The sequence below is a fragment of the Eschrichtius robustus genome, chromosome 7 (genome assembly GCF_028021215.1).
Source record: "Eschrichtius robustus isolate mEscRob2 chromosome 7, mEscRob2.pri, whole genome shotgun sequence".
NCBI lineage: Eukaryota > Metazoa > Chordata > Mammalia > Artiodactyla > Eschrichtiidae > Eschrichtius > Eschrichtius robustus.
Window position 1 is genome coordinate 112,311,605 of NC_090830.1, and position 14,515 is coordinate 112,326,119.

Consider the following 14,515-nt stretch of genomic DNA (forward strand, 5'->3'; position numbering starts at 1 on the left):
CACAGGCCAGTCCTCTTGCCCACGCCATGAATGACCTGCTCTACCATTGTCATAGCGTGACCTGGTCTTCCTTCGTCCATAGCAGTCCTTCTTCACAGGCTAGTCCTTCTGACTTACCCCCTGCTGCTTCTCCCCCTGGCCAGAGTTTGAGTTCTGCTCTAGGCCTGTGAGCTTCCCTTCCCGGCCAATGCCAGTTCCTCTCCCTCTAGGCCTGGTCTCTCCAAGGTTGGCAGCCTCTCCCTGGACCACAGTCCCCTGGGCTCTTTTGCAGCGCCTGAGCTCAGCCCCTTCTGCTCATAGCTTTCAAACCAGATATCCCAAAGTTAACACTTGTTTCATGTCACAATTGTCAACACCAGCCTTGGCAGCCCCCCTCCAACATACCTCCACCTTGGACGCCGGCAGCTGCTCTTTTCTTTCATTTTCTGGAGCCTGGTACTCAGAAAGAACTAGCTCTGGCATCTCTGATCTGTCTCCCACACAGACCGAGGCATACACAGAAAGGCACTTTTTAAAGGACCCACTGAATCCATGATTACAACTCCGGTCCTAGCAAAGTCATCATTTCTGGCCCAGAGGTGGCCTGGGGAAGTGTTAGCAATGACTCCTATTAAAAGCCCATGTCTGAGAGGTCCCAGGACCAGCTAAGAGCCTCTTCTTGCTCCTTTCCCTGCTTCTGTCCTCCCAAGAAAACCCCTCCAGCAACAATGATAGGGACGGCCAACAGGTGTGGATCCTTAGGTAGAAGGGAGGCTGCAGTCAGAGCTGCTGCCTGATTTTCTGCATCTCTCAGCCGCCTGCCAGCTGGGGCAGCGCGGGGGGAGGGGGCTGACCCCAGGAGGACTCACTCTCCAACACACATTTTTAATACGCCAGTTAAATAAATATTTCAGTCATTTAATAGCAACTAATACCCAACCACCCTCCACTGACACCCGCCCTTGAAAGATCTGACCTAAAGTTCAGGCTCTTTCCTCCCTGCCCCCACCTGGGGGGTGCAGTGGAGCCCCTGGCGGCCTAGCAGTCTTGCCCTGCAGCTGCTGGGGTCTCAGGAGCGCCTCTGCGGGACTAGAAAAAGCCCCCACCCCCAGGAAACCCCCGCCGGAATCCCAGTCTAGGCCACTCACCGGCCTTCCTGAGAGTTAAGAAGTCAGACACCACAGCCAAGTGGAATACAAAAATAGAGCCTCTCTTTTGTTTAAAAAAACAACAACAAAAAACCCAACAGCAAACAATTATCAACAACTAGGGCCCAGGGCTCCCCCAGCTCCTCCCCAGCCTTCAGTAGCGCAGACCTCATCCTGCACCAGAGGAAACCTCCGGCGCTGGGAGCGGCGGGGAGGGGCCGGGCAGGGCCTATCGGGGCTCCGGGGCCCAAGTCCTCTGGCTGCCACGCAGACTGCGCGTGAAGGGCGGGTAGTTGAGGAACTCGAAGCGCAGGCTCTGCTCTGTGGTGTGATGGCCGCGGGGCAGTCGCTTCATGAAGTGGACCTCGCGCTGGTGCTGCCGAGTCTTGGAGCCCTTGCGGGGCCGACCCTTGCGCGTGAAGGCCATGTACCAGCCCTCGTACTTGGCGTTCTGCAGGGCCGTGTAGTTGTTCTCCAGCACGATCTCCGTGAACACACAATCCTTGCCTTTGCCGTTGCTCTGCAGGTAGGGGGGCCCAGACGCGGTGTCACCGGGCTCTGTCCGGAACCCGCCCCCATCAGAGGCAGAGGGGAGGCGGCCCCAGACAGCAGGTGGGCACCCCAGCAGATGGCAGGGTGGGCAGCCCCACCCCCTGCCCGGGCACCCGCTCTCTAATCCCTGACAACTCGCAGCCCACCCGGCAACTTCCTGTCCTCCTGGGTAGCAGTGACACATGGCTGTCTACGGAGGGGCTGGGCCCCAACACAGAGAGGCAGAGAGGGGGCCCAGCCCCTGCCTACCCTGGCCTCCTGCCCACCAGTCTGGCCCAAGCTGCTAGCACCCGTTTCCCCACCTGCCCCCCTCAGCCCCTCAGGATGCAGGCCTGCAGCCCCAGCGCTACCACCCTATGGGGGAAGGAAGGCCGGTGAGGAGATGCTGAGCCCCAAGCCCCAGAAGCCCAGGAAGCGGGGAGCTCGAGGCTGTAGAGGAGCCGTGACTAATGGGGCCATTTCAGAGCTCCACCGAGGGGCTGGGCCTGCGGCTTACTGAACATTCCAAATGCTGGTACCATGTAATTGGACATAATAGCAAAGCAATTTGGCGATTTGTTAAAAAGATATATGGAATTTACCAACCCCCCCCCGCCCCTTCCCTAGCCTGCCTTCTTCCTCCTTTGCTTTTATAGCTTTTCATCTCTCAGTTTCCTCCTCCCTCACCTCCCCCACCATCCAATCATTAGGTAACCCCAAGGTGGCCCTCTGTCTCTGCCCACCTTTTCGGGATCCTGGAGGAGCTCAGCCAGCCCAGCCTGCTCCCCAGGCCCCAGCCGCCCCCTCCCTTCCTTCTAAGACCTCACCTTGGCAATCAGCTTCCCCTTCTTGTTCATGCAGATGTAGAGGCCTGTCTCAGCTCCTCGGACTCGAACCCGGCTCCCAAAGGTGTCCGTCTCCACAATGAGCTTTGCTGTCAGGGAATGTGGGGGGAGGGTGGTTACTGGCAGCTCCCTGACCCCCAGTGCTCCATGTCCCCATCCCAGCTGGCCCATCCCAGAAGCAACTGCTCCAAGAGCCAGGTACCCAAGCTGTGGGCTCCAGCCACTAACATGCTGTGCAACCCTGGGAAAGTCAAGTCTCCTTTCTGGGCTTCAGACCCCTTACCTGGGTTTACAGAAGGGGGGTGGATGAGATCATGGCATATGAACTGGTTTCTGCAGAGGGGTCTTGGAGCCATCAAACTGAAAAGACCCTCTTTTAAAACCAGACTAATAACTTTTATGTCGAGGCTTCAAGTAAATTTTAATTTGACTAGAATTCCGCTTCTAATCAAAGATCTCTGAGGATTCTTCCAACTCAGAATATTATATGCACATGCCTCATAGATCATTACAAACGTCCGGGGTGCAGTGGTGACCTCCACTCCTGAGGTCAAACATAAAAGCACTCTCTCTTGTTTCTGGTGCCTCAGGTTCTAACCCACAGCCATGGCCACCCCACCCTACCCCTGCTCTGCTGAGAAGTTGATAGGGATGAGACAGCTCTCCCTACACCCACAGCCCATGGCCGGCTGCTTTCCCAGAACCTCAGACACCAGCTGGGAGGATGCTATCTCTTCCCCACGCTTCCCAGTCACCCCGGTCCCCAGCCCCAGTGTTCAGAAATCAACAACTCAAAAGTCTTTTCTCTCACCCTCCAGCAGCCCTGGGCTTCTCACCCCAGTGACCAAACACTTTCTGTAGGCGAGGAGGTGTGCTTGCCTCTCGCTGAGAGCCAGGAGACAGGGAGCTGAATTCTGTGCCTTCTTCCCACTCCCCTCTCCCCTTAGACGGCCCTCTTGCCACAGAAGCCCTGGTCCCCGTCCACTCTCTGCACAACTCCTCCCTTTGAGACTGTCACCAAGAAGGGAGTGGGGGCCGACTTAGCTGTTCGGGATGGGACAGAAGGTGCTGGGTCTCCTGCCCTCCCTACTGCAGCCTTTTCCCTCCTTGAGAAAGAAGTTTGGGTACTCCCAGGTCTGCCTCCCAGCCTGTACTGACGAGGTGGCACCTTCTCTGTCCCTGAAACTAATGGGAGGTGATGGGCACAGGTCAGCAAGGCAGCCCTCACTGCCCAGCCTGTGACTACCTGCCCCCCTTCACAGAAGCACAGAGCTGGGACCCAGTAGCCAAGTCCCCAGTCTGGCTCCAAGTCAGCCAGGGAAATGCAGCTGTCACCTCCCCTCCCACCCACCTCCTCTTGGACCCAGCCAGTCTGCTCATCCCTCTCCTGGTCTGCCTTCCCGGGCAAGGAGCAACTACTTGTAAGGGCCAGGAAGGACACCGACTGGAGAAGAGGGGAGAGGATTCCATTCTGAGGATTCTGGCCAAACAGGGCAGATAGGGATGGAACCCTCTGTCCCTTCCTGGGGCCCATAAGGAAGGAACTGGGACTTCTCTGCTGTTCTCCCCCAGATTCTTCCTGTCCTGGCTATACACCCTAAGCCTTTGCTCTTGGGCCCTCCAGCTCCTGCTCCTGCCCACCAGGCAGGGACCAGGGAAACTGGGAAGCCTCCTATAATTGTAAGGAGAGAAGTGGGCATCAGACCTCTGATGTCTGAAGAGGAATTCCCCCACGAGCAGCTTAGCCTCTTCTTCCCTCCCCAAAACCCAAGGATGCTGGACCATTTGTTCCAATGGGAGCAAACCCAGGAGGAGCCAGGCATTCATTCCCTTTCCTTGGAAGCTGAGAAGGGCAGCAAGTAGCCAGTTTGGAGGGACAAAGGGACGGTAGGCTGGCCCTGCCAGCCCAGCGGGGGAGCTCGGCCACCAGGCAGGCCACCCCCAGCCCCACCCCACCGCAGAAAGCCCCCACTCTCCTTCCTGGATGGATCTGGGGAGCTGGGGCCGAAGTTTACGGCAGCTTTCCCGACTGGGCTTTTGGAAAGCTTAACATTTTCAAACCTATTCTTCCACCCCAGTGACAGATTTATCCCAGGAAAATTATGTCTCCTTCTCCAGCTTTGAAGGGAAGTCAGCTACGTCGATGCAGAAAAAATGCAGCGAGACATACTCGATCCCCCAAACTGGCTCGAGAAGAGGAGAAAGTATTCAGGAAATGTTAAAAAAGGTGAAAGTAAGAAGAGTTTTAATCGCTCTGCCAGACGCGGGGGTCTCTCCAGAGATTCATAGAGAACAATCTTGAACCTCTTTTTTAACATTTACAGACTTGCAACTCCTTTCAAACTCCACATCTGAAAAAAAGCCTCGTTCTTTTTCTGTTTTATATCATTCTTCATTTTTCTTCTTAGCTCTTAAAACGCCTCACCTTTTTATTACATTTTAATAGAGTCTTCCCCTCTCCTTTCATGCTTGTTTAACTTGGTCATTATTTAAAGGTTTTTAAACTCACAATAATCGCTCTCTAAAAACAACACCAGCAGCCCAGAGGGCTTGCTTTTCTCTTGGTACATCCAGGACTCTGGAAATTGGCCTTGTTTCAAGGAAGGAATATTGAATGCTTTAGAAATCAATCAGTCCTCAGCCTCTCCACCTCGCAGTAGCTCCCTGTACTCACCACCCCACCGGCAGCCAGGAGCCCCACTCTGACTGACCGCCTGGGTTCCTGGACAAGTGGAGAGGGGAGGGCCCTTCTCCTAGCCTAGTCCCCATGTGTAACTGACCCTCCTGATCAAAGTATTTAAAGGTTCACAGCAACACCCCCCCAAGCTGGGAGAGTTGAAGGGATTTCTCTCCCTTCTCTTTCCCACTCTCCTTTTGTGGGCCCTGGCGACATATCCTCTTTCAAGAGCTTCCCTTAAACCTGGGCCCCCTCCCCCTGAACCCTCTGCCTCCACCTGCAGTGGGGAGGGGTATGAAAGGGGGAGGTGGAAAGGGAGATTCCTGGATTCATTCATCTGCTGGGCAGGGAAGGGGCACCTGTGGGCCGAGTACTCCCCGAGGTCCCTTCCCCAACCCTCTCTTCTCCAGCTGACCCCCAAGATGCTTTTTCGCCTTAACTCTTTCCCTTCTGAGCTGGGGAGCGTGCAGGCCTCTGGCCAGCGCAGATGTGACTGGTAGGTCCAGTCATAGTAGGGCAGCCTGGGGAAGAGGGGCCCATTCCACAGGCTATCTTTACCCCACTGCAGTGCAGCTCGCCTTACCAAAGGGGTCCCCGTCTTCTGCCATGGCGTTGATGCGCTTGTTGGCCAGGACCTGCACGTGCTTCCCGCTGGTGCGGCTGTAGAGTTGGTAGGTCCGGATGAGACGGCGGCTGAGCTGATCCGTCACCAGGCTCTGCTCCCTCACATGCTGTGTAAAATTAGGTGAGGACTGAACAGTTACCTTTAGGAAATTGAAAAATACACAACACGCCATTATAATGCTACTCTGCCCAGGGGCCCAAGTGGCCCCCATCACCCGGCACCTCCCTCCACTGCCCCAGGCAGCCGGCTGGGGTCCCCCCAACATACCAGCTCAGGTCACCCGCCCCCCCCCCCCCCCCACCCAGGAAAGTCGGACAGACCCAGCTTAGCATGGATGAGCCCGGGATGGAGAAGGATCTGGACCCACCTGTTGGGAAACACCCTGGGACTCCCGGCCAGCTCGGAACAGGGAAGCGAGCTCCCTGCCCAGCGCAGGCCCCCCGCCCGGGCCTTCCTAGAAGAGCAGGGCGCTTTTAAGTCGGGAGGCAGCGCTGCCCGACCCCTGACATTTATAAAGACAAATTCACGGAGCAAATGTTGAGACCGCAAAGGACCTAGGCACCTGATCCTTCCGCCAGTCCCGCCGCAAGTCTCCCCAGAGAGCCGCAGAGAGGGTCCCTGCGACAGCCACCGTACCTCTGACAACGAACGCCCCCGGGCCCCGAATGCCTCCATCCTCGGCGGCCGGGTGTGGCTGCCCGCAGAGTTCCCCATCCACCCCCACCTGGCTGGGAGGCGTGGGAGACAGAGCTGGACTCCGAGACCTCGGGTTCTAGCCTCGGCACTCACTGGCTGTGTGACCTTAGGCAGGCGCTACCTCTCTGTTCCTTAGTTCCCTCCTCGGGGTAGTTAGGGGTTGCATTTCTAAGGTGCCTTCCAGCCCGCCGCGCGGCCGCAGGGTCGGTCCTCTTGCCCCTGCCCGACCTTGCCCCCCGGCGTCCCCCGCCGGCTCCGGCCCCCGCCTCCGCGCAGCGCGCCTTACCTGGGCTTGGAGGCAGAGAACCAGCAAGTGCAACAGCCTGTGGGAGACAAAAGCGGGCGGGGAGAGAGGGGCGCAGGGTGAGCGGCGGGCGGGCGGGCGCGCGGCCGGGGGCGCGGGGCGGCAGTACTCACAGGCAGCTCAGCGCCGAGCGGGGGCTGCCCATGGCGCGCGGCCGGGGAGCACGCACAGCCCCGGCGGGATCACGCCGGTGCGCGGGAGGCCGCGGACAGACGAGCCGAGGGCGGCGGCGGCGGAGGAAGGCTCGAGGGCGGGAGCCCGGGCGATCCCGACGCGGCTCCGCAGGTCCCAGGGAATGTCGAGCTCGCCGCGCCGCGCCGAGTGCCTCTGCGCCGCAGCCGGAGCCGGTGGCCGCTGGCTGCTGAGGAGCCGGAGCGGGAGGGAGGGTAACGGGCCGGCAGGGGGGGTGGGTAAGTGGGAAGGGAGGGAGAGGGGAGGGGGAGGGGTGGGGGCGGGGGGCGCCGCACCGGGCGCGAGGGGGGAGCTCGGGGCGGGCGGCCGGAGCCCGCAGCCCCCGGCTGGGAGCGGGGGCCGGGACGCAGCCCGGGGCGGGGGCGGGGCGGACCGGGGCGGGGCGGCCGGCGGGTCTGGGATTGGGGGTCTGCGCGAGGGGAGGGGTCTGGGGACCGTCTGGAGGGGCGGGGGCGGCCGGTGTGGGCGCCTCCCCCCAACCCCGGCCTGTCCCCTGGCGCGCTCTTGGGGTGCAGGCAGGCGGGGATGGGGGGCGCCTCGGGCCTCCCGCCCCGTGGAGTCCCGACACCCTCGGCTGGAGCTTCCTGGACCGCCGTGGGAAGGTGCCCGGTCTCCACCGTGGGACCCGGTCCACTTACGCCTCAGGCTATACGGCGGTTCTCTGAGCCGCCTACTGTGTGCTTCGCTTGGGCCCGCCGCCTGCAAGTGGCCGCTAACACCGGAGTGAACTGCTGTGCGCTCGTCTCTGGCAGTGCGTGCTTGCGTCGGGGACCCGACACCCACTTCCATCTTTCGGCTGAGTACCCCGCCTTGCCGGTCTCTCCTGTCTCGCTCAGTCTCCAAGAAGGCCCTGAGATGGAGAAACATCTTCTTCTCCCCTTCCTGCCCTCATTATCACCATCACCCCTGCCCCTGTACCCCCCCCCGCCCCCATACACACTAACCTGAAGCTTGAGCCACCTATATGGGAGAGCCCAGAGGTCCCTGGTAAGACCCAGAGTCACTGCCACCACCCTCATCCCCCCACCTCAAAGCAGCAGGCAGAGGGCGCAAAAATTACTGCTCTCAGCTACTTTTCCTGGGGAAGGGACTTAGATCCAGGTTGCCCAGGCTTTTTCTCTCAGAGTCCCAATATTTGTGCATTGAACAGGTATTTACACACCTACTGTGTACTAGACATGGACTGGTGGCTTTGTGTCAACTGTGGGGGAGGGGGAGTATCAAGAAGGTAAGGAGTCATCTAAGCCTTTCCCAGCCACTCATTGCTTCCCTCCAGGGGCTTTGGGAAACCCTGAGCCATGGTGCTTCTTTGAGAGCAGCCTGGGTGGGCAGAGGTGCCCTGGGACAGATACTTTTGAGGAGCAGGTGGAGTCACTGATGCTTTGCCCAGCTGCTGGCCTCGCCCAAGACCTCCCCTGCCCTACTGCCCCGGCCATGTCCTTGGGGATTGGGCTGGAGGGTTTGGGGTGGTCCCAGGAAGCCATTAGGCCAGAGGCAGTAGGCAGCACAGCAAAGTTCTGCCTACCTCCCCTTTCTCTGTGGCCTACCTTTCCCACTCCCAGCCATAACGCTAACACTGAGCGAGGTCTAGATGGGAAAACAGAGTCAGAAGACTTGTCCCAAGATCTCATCCCTCCCCAGAGAAGTAGACTTCCTGAGCCCACCTGTTACCCACCTCCAGGAGTCTGTTCCCTCAACTGGCTCTTGCCCACACAGACCACCAGGCAAGGACCATGTCTTACTAGCTCAGAAGCTGCAGCTCATGGCAGAGAGCTGGGCAGGGGTTGTTCTGCAATTAGTATTCGATGAATGAATAATGGGGAAACTGGCTGAGCATTTAGACCTCAGTGCATGTGGGTCTTCCACGGGGAGGCTTGCCTTCACCACCCTCCCAACAGATAATAATCATAAGCACCACCATTTACTGACCACTTGTATTTGCTAAGGGCTGGGTTTGCACCATCTTCTCTCAACCCCACTGGGAGGTGGGCCCACTGGGGGAAGACAGGTGAGGTGGGCTGCTCCAGTGCCCACAGCCCAGACCAGCACATCTCCTTCATTTGAGCTCCTCTGTCTTAGAGGTTGCCAGCCACTTGTTGGGTGTCTAACTCCCCAGCTGCACCGCTTCAAGCAGGCAAGATGTTCACCATCTTAACCTCATGCCCTGCACATAGTAGGCCCTTGAAAATGTTTATTTGTATGCATTAAACAATGAGTGGAGAGATGGGGAGCAGAGCATGAGAAGGGCCTTCTCCTCACCAGGGACCCAGCCCTCTGAAAATAGACTGATGAGAACAGCAGGGAGCAGGACCCAGACAGGGGTCAGGGCATCCAGCCCATCCTTAGTGTGCATAGTCCTGGAGTCACAACCTGAGTCACTCTGGGCACCTGTCCTTCCCCGGACTGGGGTGGAGACAGTCCAAGCTGTCTCCACCAACCCTGGTTTGGAGCCCCCAGAAGGTTTTGAAGGAGCTGGGCTGAACCTCAATGATCTTAATCCACCCTCCTCTCTCTCCCCCAGAGGTGAGAAATCCAGGGCCTAAAAGTGTGGAGGTCAGGGTTTGAGTCCTACACCTTAACCTCCACCAAGGGGCCTGTACAGACCAGAATTCCTTTATATTTGGAGAATTTCCCCCAACTGGACCTTCGTCGATTTCGGGGGGATTCTTCTCATCTCTCCAGAAGTCCCTGTCTCTAGAAGGAGGGGGGCGGCAATAGGGACACCTCCGCATCAGGCGCCGGGTACTGCCAGGGCACACCCCCGTGAGTGACAGATGCAAATATTCCATCGGGGCCCCAGCAGGCCGCTCTCTCCTCCCTTGCTCTCTTACTCGCCTCCCGGCCAGCTCGCTCCTTCCTTTATCTTATCAAAGCCCCGTAATTACAATTGCTATTTTGTTTCCTCGAATCTGCAATCAGAGCTCCCTGGCCCTGATGAGGGAGCGCCTGTCAACCTGATCGCTGAGTGACAGCCGGCCACCTTTCCCGGCCGCCTCCACACTCCGCAAACACAAATACACACACACACACACACACACACACACACACAGTGTCCATCGCCTCCTGCAAACACAAACACACACCTCTCGCCAACACAAATAGCCCCTCTAAACACACACCTTCAGCCTCTTTCCAAGTGCATCGGTCGCCCCCCCAGCACAACCCCGGGCCCCTCAAATCCACACCAACCGGCCGGGGCCGCCTGGACCGCCGCTCGCTCAAGCGCGCGCCTCCTGCGCCCGGCGTTCAAAGCGCCGCAGACCCTCCGCCGACCGTTCAAATGTAAATCGCGGAGACTGTGTTAAGCACTTTAGGCCCGGGTCTGGGAGTCGTCCCACTTCACCCCCCAAATACAGTCCTGCCCCTCCTCCAAGAGTCTGCAAACCCCGGCGTAAGCCTTCATCCCTCAGCTCTCAGGGGCCAAAGTGAATTGGCAACTCTCCTACTGTGCGCTGAGAGGGCAGAAAGGGGGATCGAGGAGAGGCGGGGGCGGGGAAGGAGAAAAAACAATTCCCAGCTCTGTCCGCCGGGCGCCCCGTCGGGCCGGGAAACTCCCGGACGAAGCAGATGTGGATTGGGCCCCCACCGCGGGCAGGAGAGCGCTCGGCGCCGGCCGGGGCCGCGGGAAAGACCCACCAAGAAACCAGCAAAGGCGTACAATGAGCGATCAGCCGCGTCGCGGGGGGTAAATATTTGGGCGGGGCCACGCACAGGGGGTAGATATGTCTGCTGGGGAGGCTTCCCACGAGGGACGACTCTTCGCTGCACTCAGCCAGGCTACTGCGCCTTCAACCATGCACGTGCCAAGGACTTTGGAGGCTATAGACGAGAGGAGGTAGGGAAGGGTTCTAACAGGAGCCCTTCCAATGAGTGAATGAACGAACGAACGAATGAAGTCGGCCTTAGTCGCCCAGACCACTGGCGGGGCACGTAGGACCCTGCACCGCGGCGTACCGCTAAGAGCCCCTAGAGAGGCGGCGCGGGAAGCCGCACGGCCACAAGCGGTTTCAACCTCGCCCACCAGAGGGCGCCAGCTCCACCTTCCCCTCTACCTCCTGACCCCGTGCCGCGAGTAGGTGAATGGTTCTATTCTGGCTGCCCCCTCCACCCCGGTTCCTGGTGGAAGCACTTCAGTAAAGTCCTGGAGAAGAGAAAGGGGCCTGCGACCCTGATCACCGCAACACAGAGAGGGATCATCTTCCTTTATCCTCAACTTGAGGAAAAAGGCAGGTTAAAAATCGGACCTGTTTGGTCCTCACCACAGGGAGAAGGGAAACTCCTCCAGGGATGTGTTGAGGAGGGAGTGCTTTTCAGTGTTGTGGGAAACACTCTCCAAAGTTTACCACCCCTGCCCCAATACCAGCCTCTTCGGGTTATCTAGGGACCCCTCCCACTTGTTCACTCCTTTGCCCAGGGGCCGGTGTGGAAGGGAGTGGGCCCGGCCCCACCAGGCACTGTTCTCTGTCCCTCCTCAGCATGTCTGGCCCCAGGCTGTCTCATGAGGTAACCCTTTGTTTGTTTGTTTGTTTATGGGGCACCGAGACCACCCCTCCCACCCCCCAATCGACACAGCTGCTGAACTGCTGACCTCAGACTTGGTCATATACACACTCATGCTCACACCAGGTACATCCCTTTCTCTTCCTGGCACAGCAGCAGCCAAGCCCTAGAACCACCTTATTTCAGGCACCAGAGACTGCCCCCGCCCCCCACAGACCAGGCAGAGGGCTGGGGGTCAGGAACCCCTTAGCCCAGGAGGCTGAATCCCAGGGGCTCCTCTCTACCCCCATATGCCAGGCCACCCAGATTCTGGTTTCCCTGTCACCCAATCTGGCCAGCCCCCTCCATCTGGCCCCTGGAATCAGGTTTCTAAGGGCCCAGGCTGTCTCAGAGATGGCCTGCATGCCTGGAAGGAGGAGCAAAGACTGGCCTCTACCCTACCCCTCTCAGGCCCTCTCAGGGCTTGAGCCCCCTCATGGGGCTAGGGATGCACATTCCTCGTGCTGCTTAAGCCCCCTTATCTGTCCCCCTGCCCATCAGCCTGAGTGCTGACAGAGGCCCAGACCCCTTGTTTTGATGCTGATAACCTCCTGGGATGGCCCTCCCCCACCTTTAGGGACTGGGAACGGGCTTGGTGTTGGGAGGTCCTCTTCTAGGAAGGCATTTGGGGCCCAGGCCTGGGCTAGTCCCAGGGCCCTGGGAAGAGCAGGATCCCACATTTCCTCACCCTCCCCCAGGCCCAGGGCCACCCTTTGTGCTGCCAGAGTGCCACCTGGTGGTCCCTAGGGGAATGCCACCCCAGCAGGGAAAGAAGCCACACAAATGAGTTGCAGAAAAAACTCCACACCACTTTATTTCAACCTTTATCCAAAAATGTAAAAAAATGTTAAAAATGTGTAGTCCTGAGCATCAGATGCTGACCTCCAACCTCATAAGCAAGTGGGGAGAGAGGGTCAGGATGGAAGTTCAGAGTTCCTCCCACTCCTGAAGAAAAGGGAAGCTCCGGGTGTGGTACAGGATTAGAACACCAGGGCACTATGGAGACTGGGACTCCCTCTCTCCTAGCACCAGACCAAACCCCATCCACCCCACCCCACCACTACCCATCCTCTTCAATGGAGAAGACACAAAATTCTTGAAACTTGTACAGGAACCTGGTGCATGTGCATGTGGCAGGCAGCTAGCTGACCTGAAGAGAGCAAACAAGGGGTCAGCATCTAGGTCCAAATCTGCTCCTCCTGTCCCCTCCCAGGCCCTGCTGGGCATGCCTCCCACCCAACTCACCAGGGAGGGTTAGAACCTGCCCCCCTGCTTCTTGGCAGGCAGGATGGGGCACAACTCAGCTTCCTCCTCCTCACTGCCCTCTTCTTCGCTCTCTTCCTCAGAAACATCATTGCTTATAGTAACTGGTAGACACACAAGCAGTGAAGAGAGGAAGAGAAGTTAAAGCCACACCCCCTTCATACTACAGGTCATTTATTCATGCCCTGTGGCTCTAGGCTTGTAGGGACCCTGACCTCCCAGAACTTATGGTCTAGGTGGGAAAAACCTCAGATACTAAACTAGATAACAAAGAGGCAAAGGAGTCCACATCACTGGAGCTGGAGAAGCTGGGACAGGTTCCATGAAGAATGGCTTGAGTAGGACAGTAAGTGGAGAGCACAGCATACAGGGTCTGTATGGGAACCGCATTGGGAGATAAGGCTGGGGTGGGGTAGGAGTCCTGATGGAGAGTCTACTGGAGGCAAAGGAGAAGACTCTCACCAATCTGGTGCCGCCCAGTGATCCGCACAGGGCCAGAACCTGACTTCAGGCGGAAGGTTACAGGTGGTTGGAGCTGGAAGTCATCCAAACTGAGCTGGGAGGAAGACAAGGATGAAGGCCTGGCCCACCCCATCTTGTGAGAAATCCTGAAGTCCTCAATTCCTACCTCCCAGTCCCCCAAGGTATGGCCAGGGAACTCACCATGGGTTGGCAGGACAACTTGAGGTTGGCCACAGGGACTGCGATCTCCTGGTGGTCATGATTCCGGGCCACGACTTCTACCACATTACACTCATCTTTGGCCCCCTCGGTGAGGCAGAGCTGGGAAGGGTACACAGGGCCTCGGAGTCTACCCAGTGAGGGTGGACACCACAAACGGAGGCATCTACCCTACGACTTGCCCAGCCTCAGGGGTCCCTGGATCACCTGGCCAGGGGACCCCCATGTGGGGGTTGAGCAGAGGAGGTGACGCCCAGTAAAGCGGGGGAGGGGAAGAGACCCGCGGGTAGAGGCCCGCTCAGGTCAACCTATTCCCCGCCACCCCCCTTACCCGCCCCTTACCATGGTCAAAGCCAGCACGTGCTCCGCATCATCCTCTTCCTCTACCTTGAAGGTGAAAGAGCGGGTGTGGCCTGAGAGCTCACAGCCTGGAAGAGAGAACAGGGTGAGTGTGCGGGGCCGTTTCTCCGAATCCCGTTCACGTGCAGCCATGGACTGACCGGCCATTCACACGCCCGCTCCTCAGGAAAACCTGGAGCGCTCGGCCCGGACCTCGCCCAGCACGACTAGGGTAGGGGCCTGGCTACCCCCTTCCGCTCCAACTGCCGCGTGCGAGGCCCCCTCCGCCCCCACCCACGTCCTGCACCCATCTGCCTTCCTGTTCCTCAGCCCTGCCTCTGCCCCCGCACCACCCTCAGCTCCTCCTTTCCTCAATACCGAAGAAAAAACTGTCCATAGTGACCGGGGTAGGGACTCGCAGACCGCCGATCCCCCCGGCCCGGACTCGGCTCTCCTGACTCAGAAAGGCCAAGGCGGCGGCAGCGCCGGCGGCCATGCTGCAAGGGCCGTCTGCGGCTCCGCCCCCGACACGTACAAAGCCGGGGACTCGCGGGGGTTCCGGCCCCGCCTATTAAAGGAGACGCTCGCGAGGCGCTCCCGGTCCCGGGCTCCATCAGCCCGGTCTCGTTCAGGAGCCTCAGACCTGTTGCGTCTGTGAGACCGCAAATAGAGTAAGTAACATCACAGAAGCATCAA

The 14,515-nt window shown here is 58.8% G+C and overlaps 2 protein-coding genes across 5 annotated transcripts; both read right to left on the bottom strand.

Moving 5' to 3' along the window:
• Positions 1 to 1,356: 1,356 nt before the first annotated feature.
• FGF8 (fibroblast growth factor 8) lies at positions 1,357 to 6,950 on the bottom strand. 4 transcript variants are annotated; one of them, XM_068549024.1, is made up of 6 exons: positions 6,919 to 6,950; positions 6,788 to 6,824; positions 6,173 to 6,259; positions 5,764 to 5,911; positions 2,486 to 2,592; positions 1,357 to 1,647 (listed from the first exon to the last, which is right to left on the bottom strand). In XM_068549024.1, exons 1-6 carry the CDS (start codon positions 6,948 to 6,950, stop codon positions 1,357 to 1,359), a joined length of 702 nt encoding a protein of 233 aa, XP_068405125.1. The 4 variants fall into 4 exon arrangements, with proteins under 4 accessions (XP_068405125.1, XP_068405124.1, XP_068405127.1 ...); XM_068549023.1 differs by having other exon boundaries at positions 5,764 to 5,944; XM_068549026.1 differs by lacking the exon at positions 6,173 to 6,259.
• A 5,374-nt stretch (positions 6,951 to 12,324) lies between these two features.
• On the bottom strand, positions 12,325 to 14,338 carry NPM3 (nucleophosmin/nucleoplasmin 3). Its single transcript, XM_068549027.1, has 6 exons — positions 14,198 to 14,338; positions 13,823 to 13,908; positions 13,463 to 13,582; positions 13,262 to 13,355; positions 12,782 to 12,903; positions 12,325 to 12,686 (listed from the first exon to the last, which is right to left on the bottom strand). The coding sequence occupies exons 1-5, from the start codon at positions 14,313 to 14,315 to the stop codon at positions 12,791 to 12,793; spliced, it is 531 nt and encodes a 176-aa protein (XP_068405128.1). The 5' UTR covers positions 14,316 to 14,338; the 3' UTR covers positions 12,325 to 12,686; positions 12,782 to 12,790.
• Between the last annotated feature and the right edge of the window lie 177 nt (positions 14,339 to 14,515).

What these genes read in the sequence shown, in the direction of transcription:
- NPM3 (XM_068549027.1), bottom strand. Translation starts at nt 14,315, where the DNA reads ATGGCCGCCGGCGCTGCCGCCGCCTTGGCCTTTCTGAGTCAGGAGAGC. An exon ending in TATGGACAGTTTTTTCTTCG is followed by an intron (nt 13,909 to 14,197) that starts GTATTGAGGAAA and finishes TCTCTCTTCCAG; the next exon opens with GCTGTGAGCTCTCAGGCCAC. An exon ending in AGTTGTCCTGCCAACCCATG is followed by an intron (nt 13,356 to 13,462) that starts GTGAGTTCCCTG and finishes TCTTCCTCCCAG; the next exon opens with CTCAGTTTGGATGACTTCCA.
- FGF8 (XM_068549023.1), bottom strand. Translation starts at nt 6,950, where the DNA reads ATGGGCAGCCCCCGCTCGGCGCTGAGCTGCCT. An exon ending in TTCTCTGCCTCCAAGCCCAG is followed by an intron (nt 6,260 to 6,787) that starts GTAAGGCGCGCT and finishes CTGCTCTTCTAG; the next exon opens with GAAGGCCCGGGCGGGGGGCC. An exon ending in CCCAGGGTGTTTCCCAACAG is followed by an intron (nt 5,945 to 6,172) that starts GTGGGTCCAGAT and finishes AATTTCCTAAAG; the next exon opens with GTAACTGTTCAGTCCTCACC.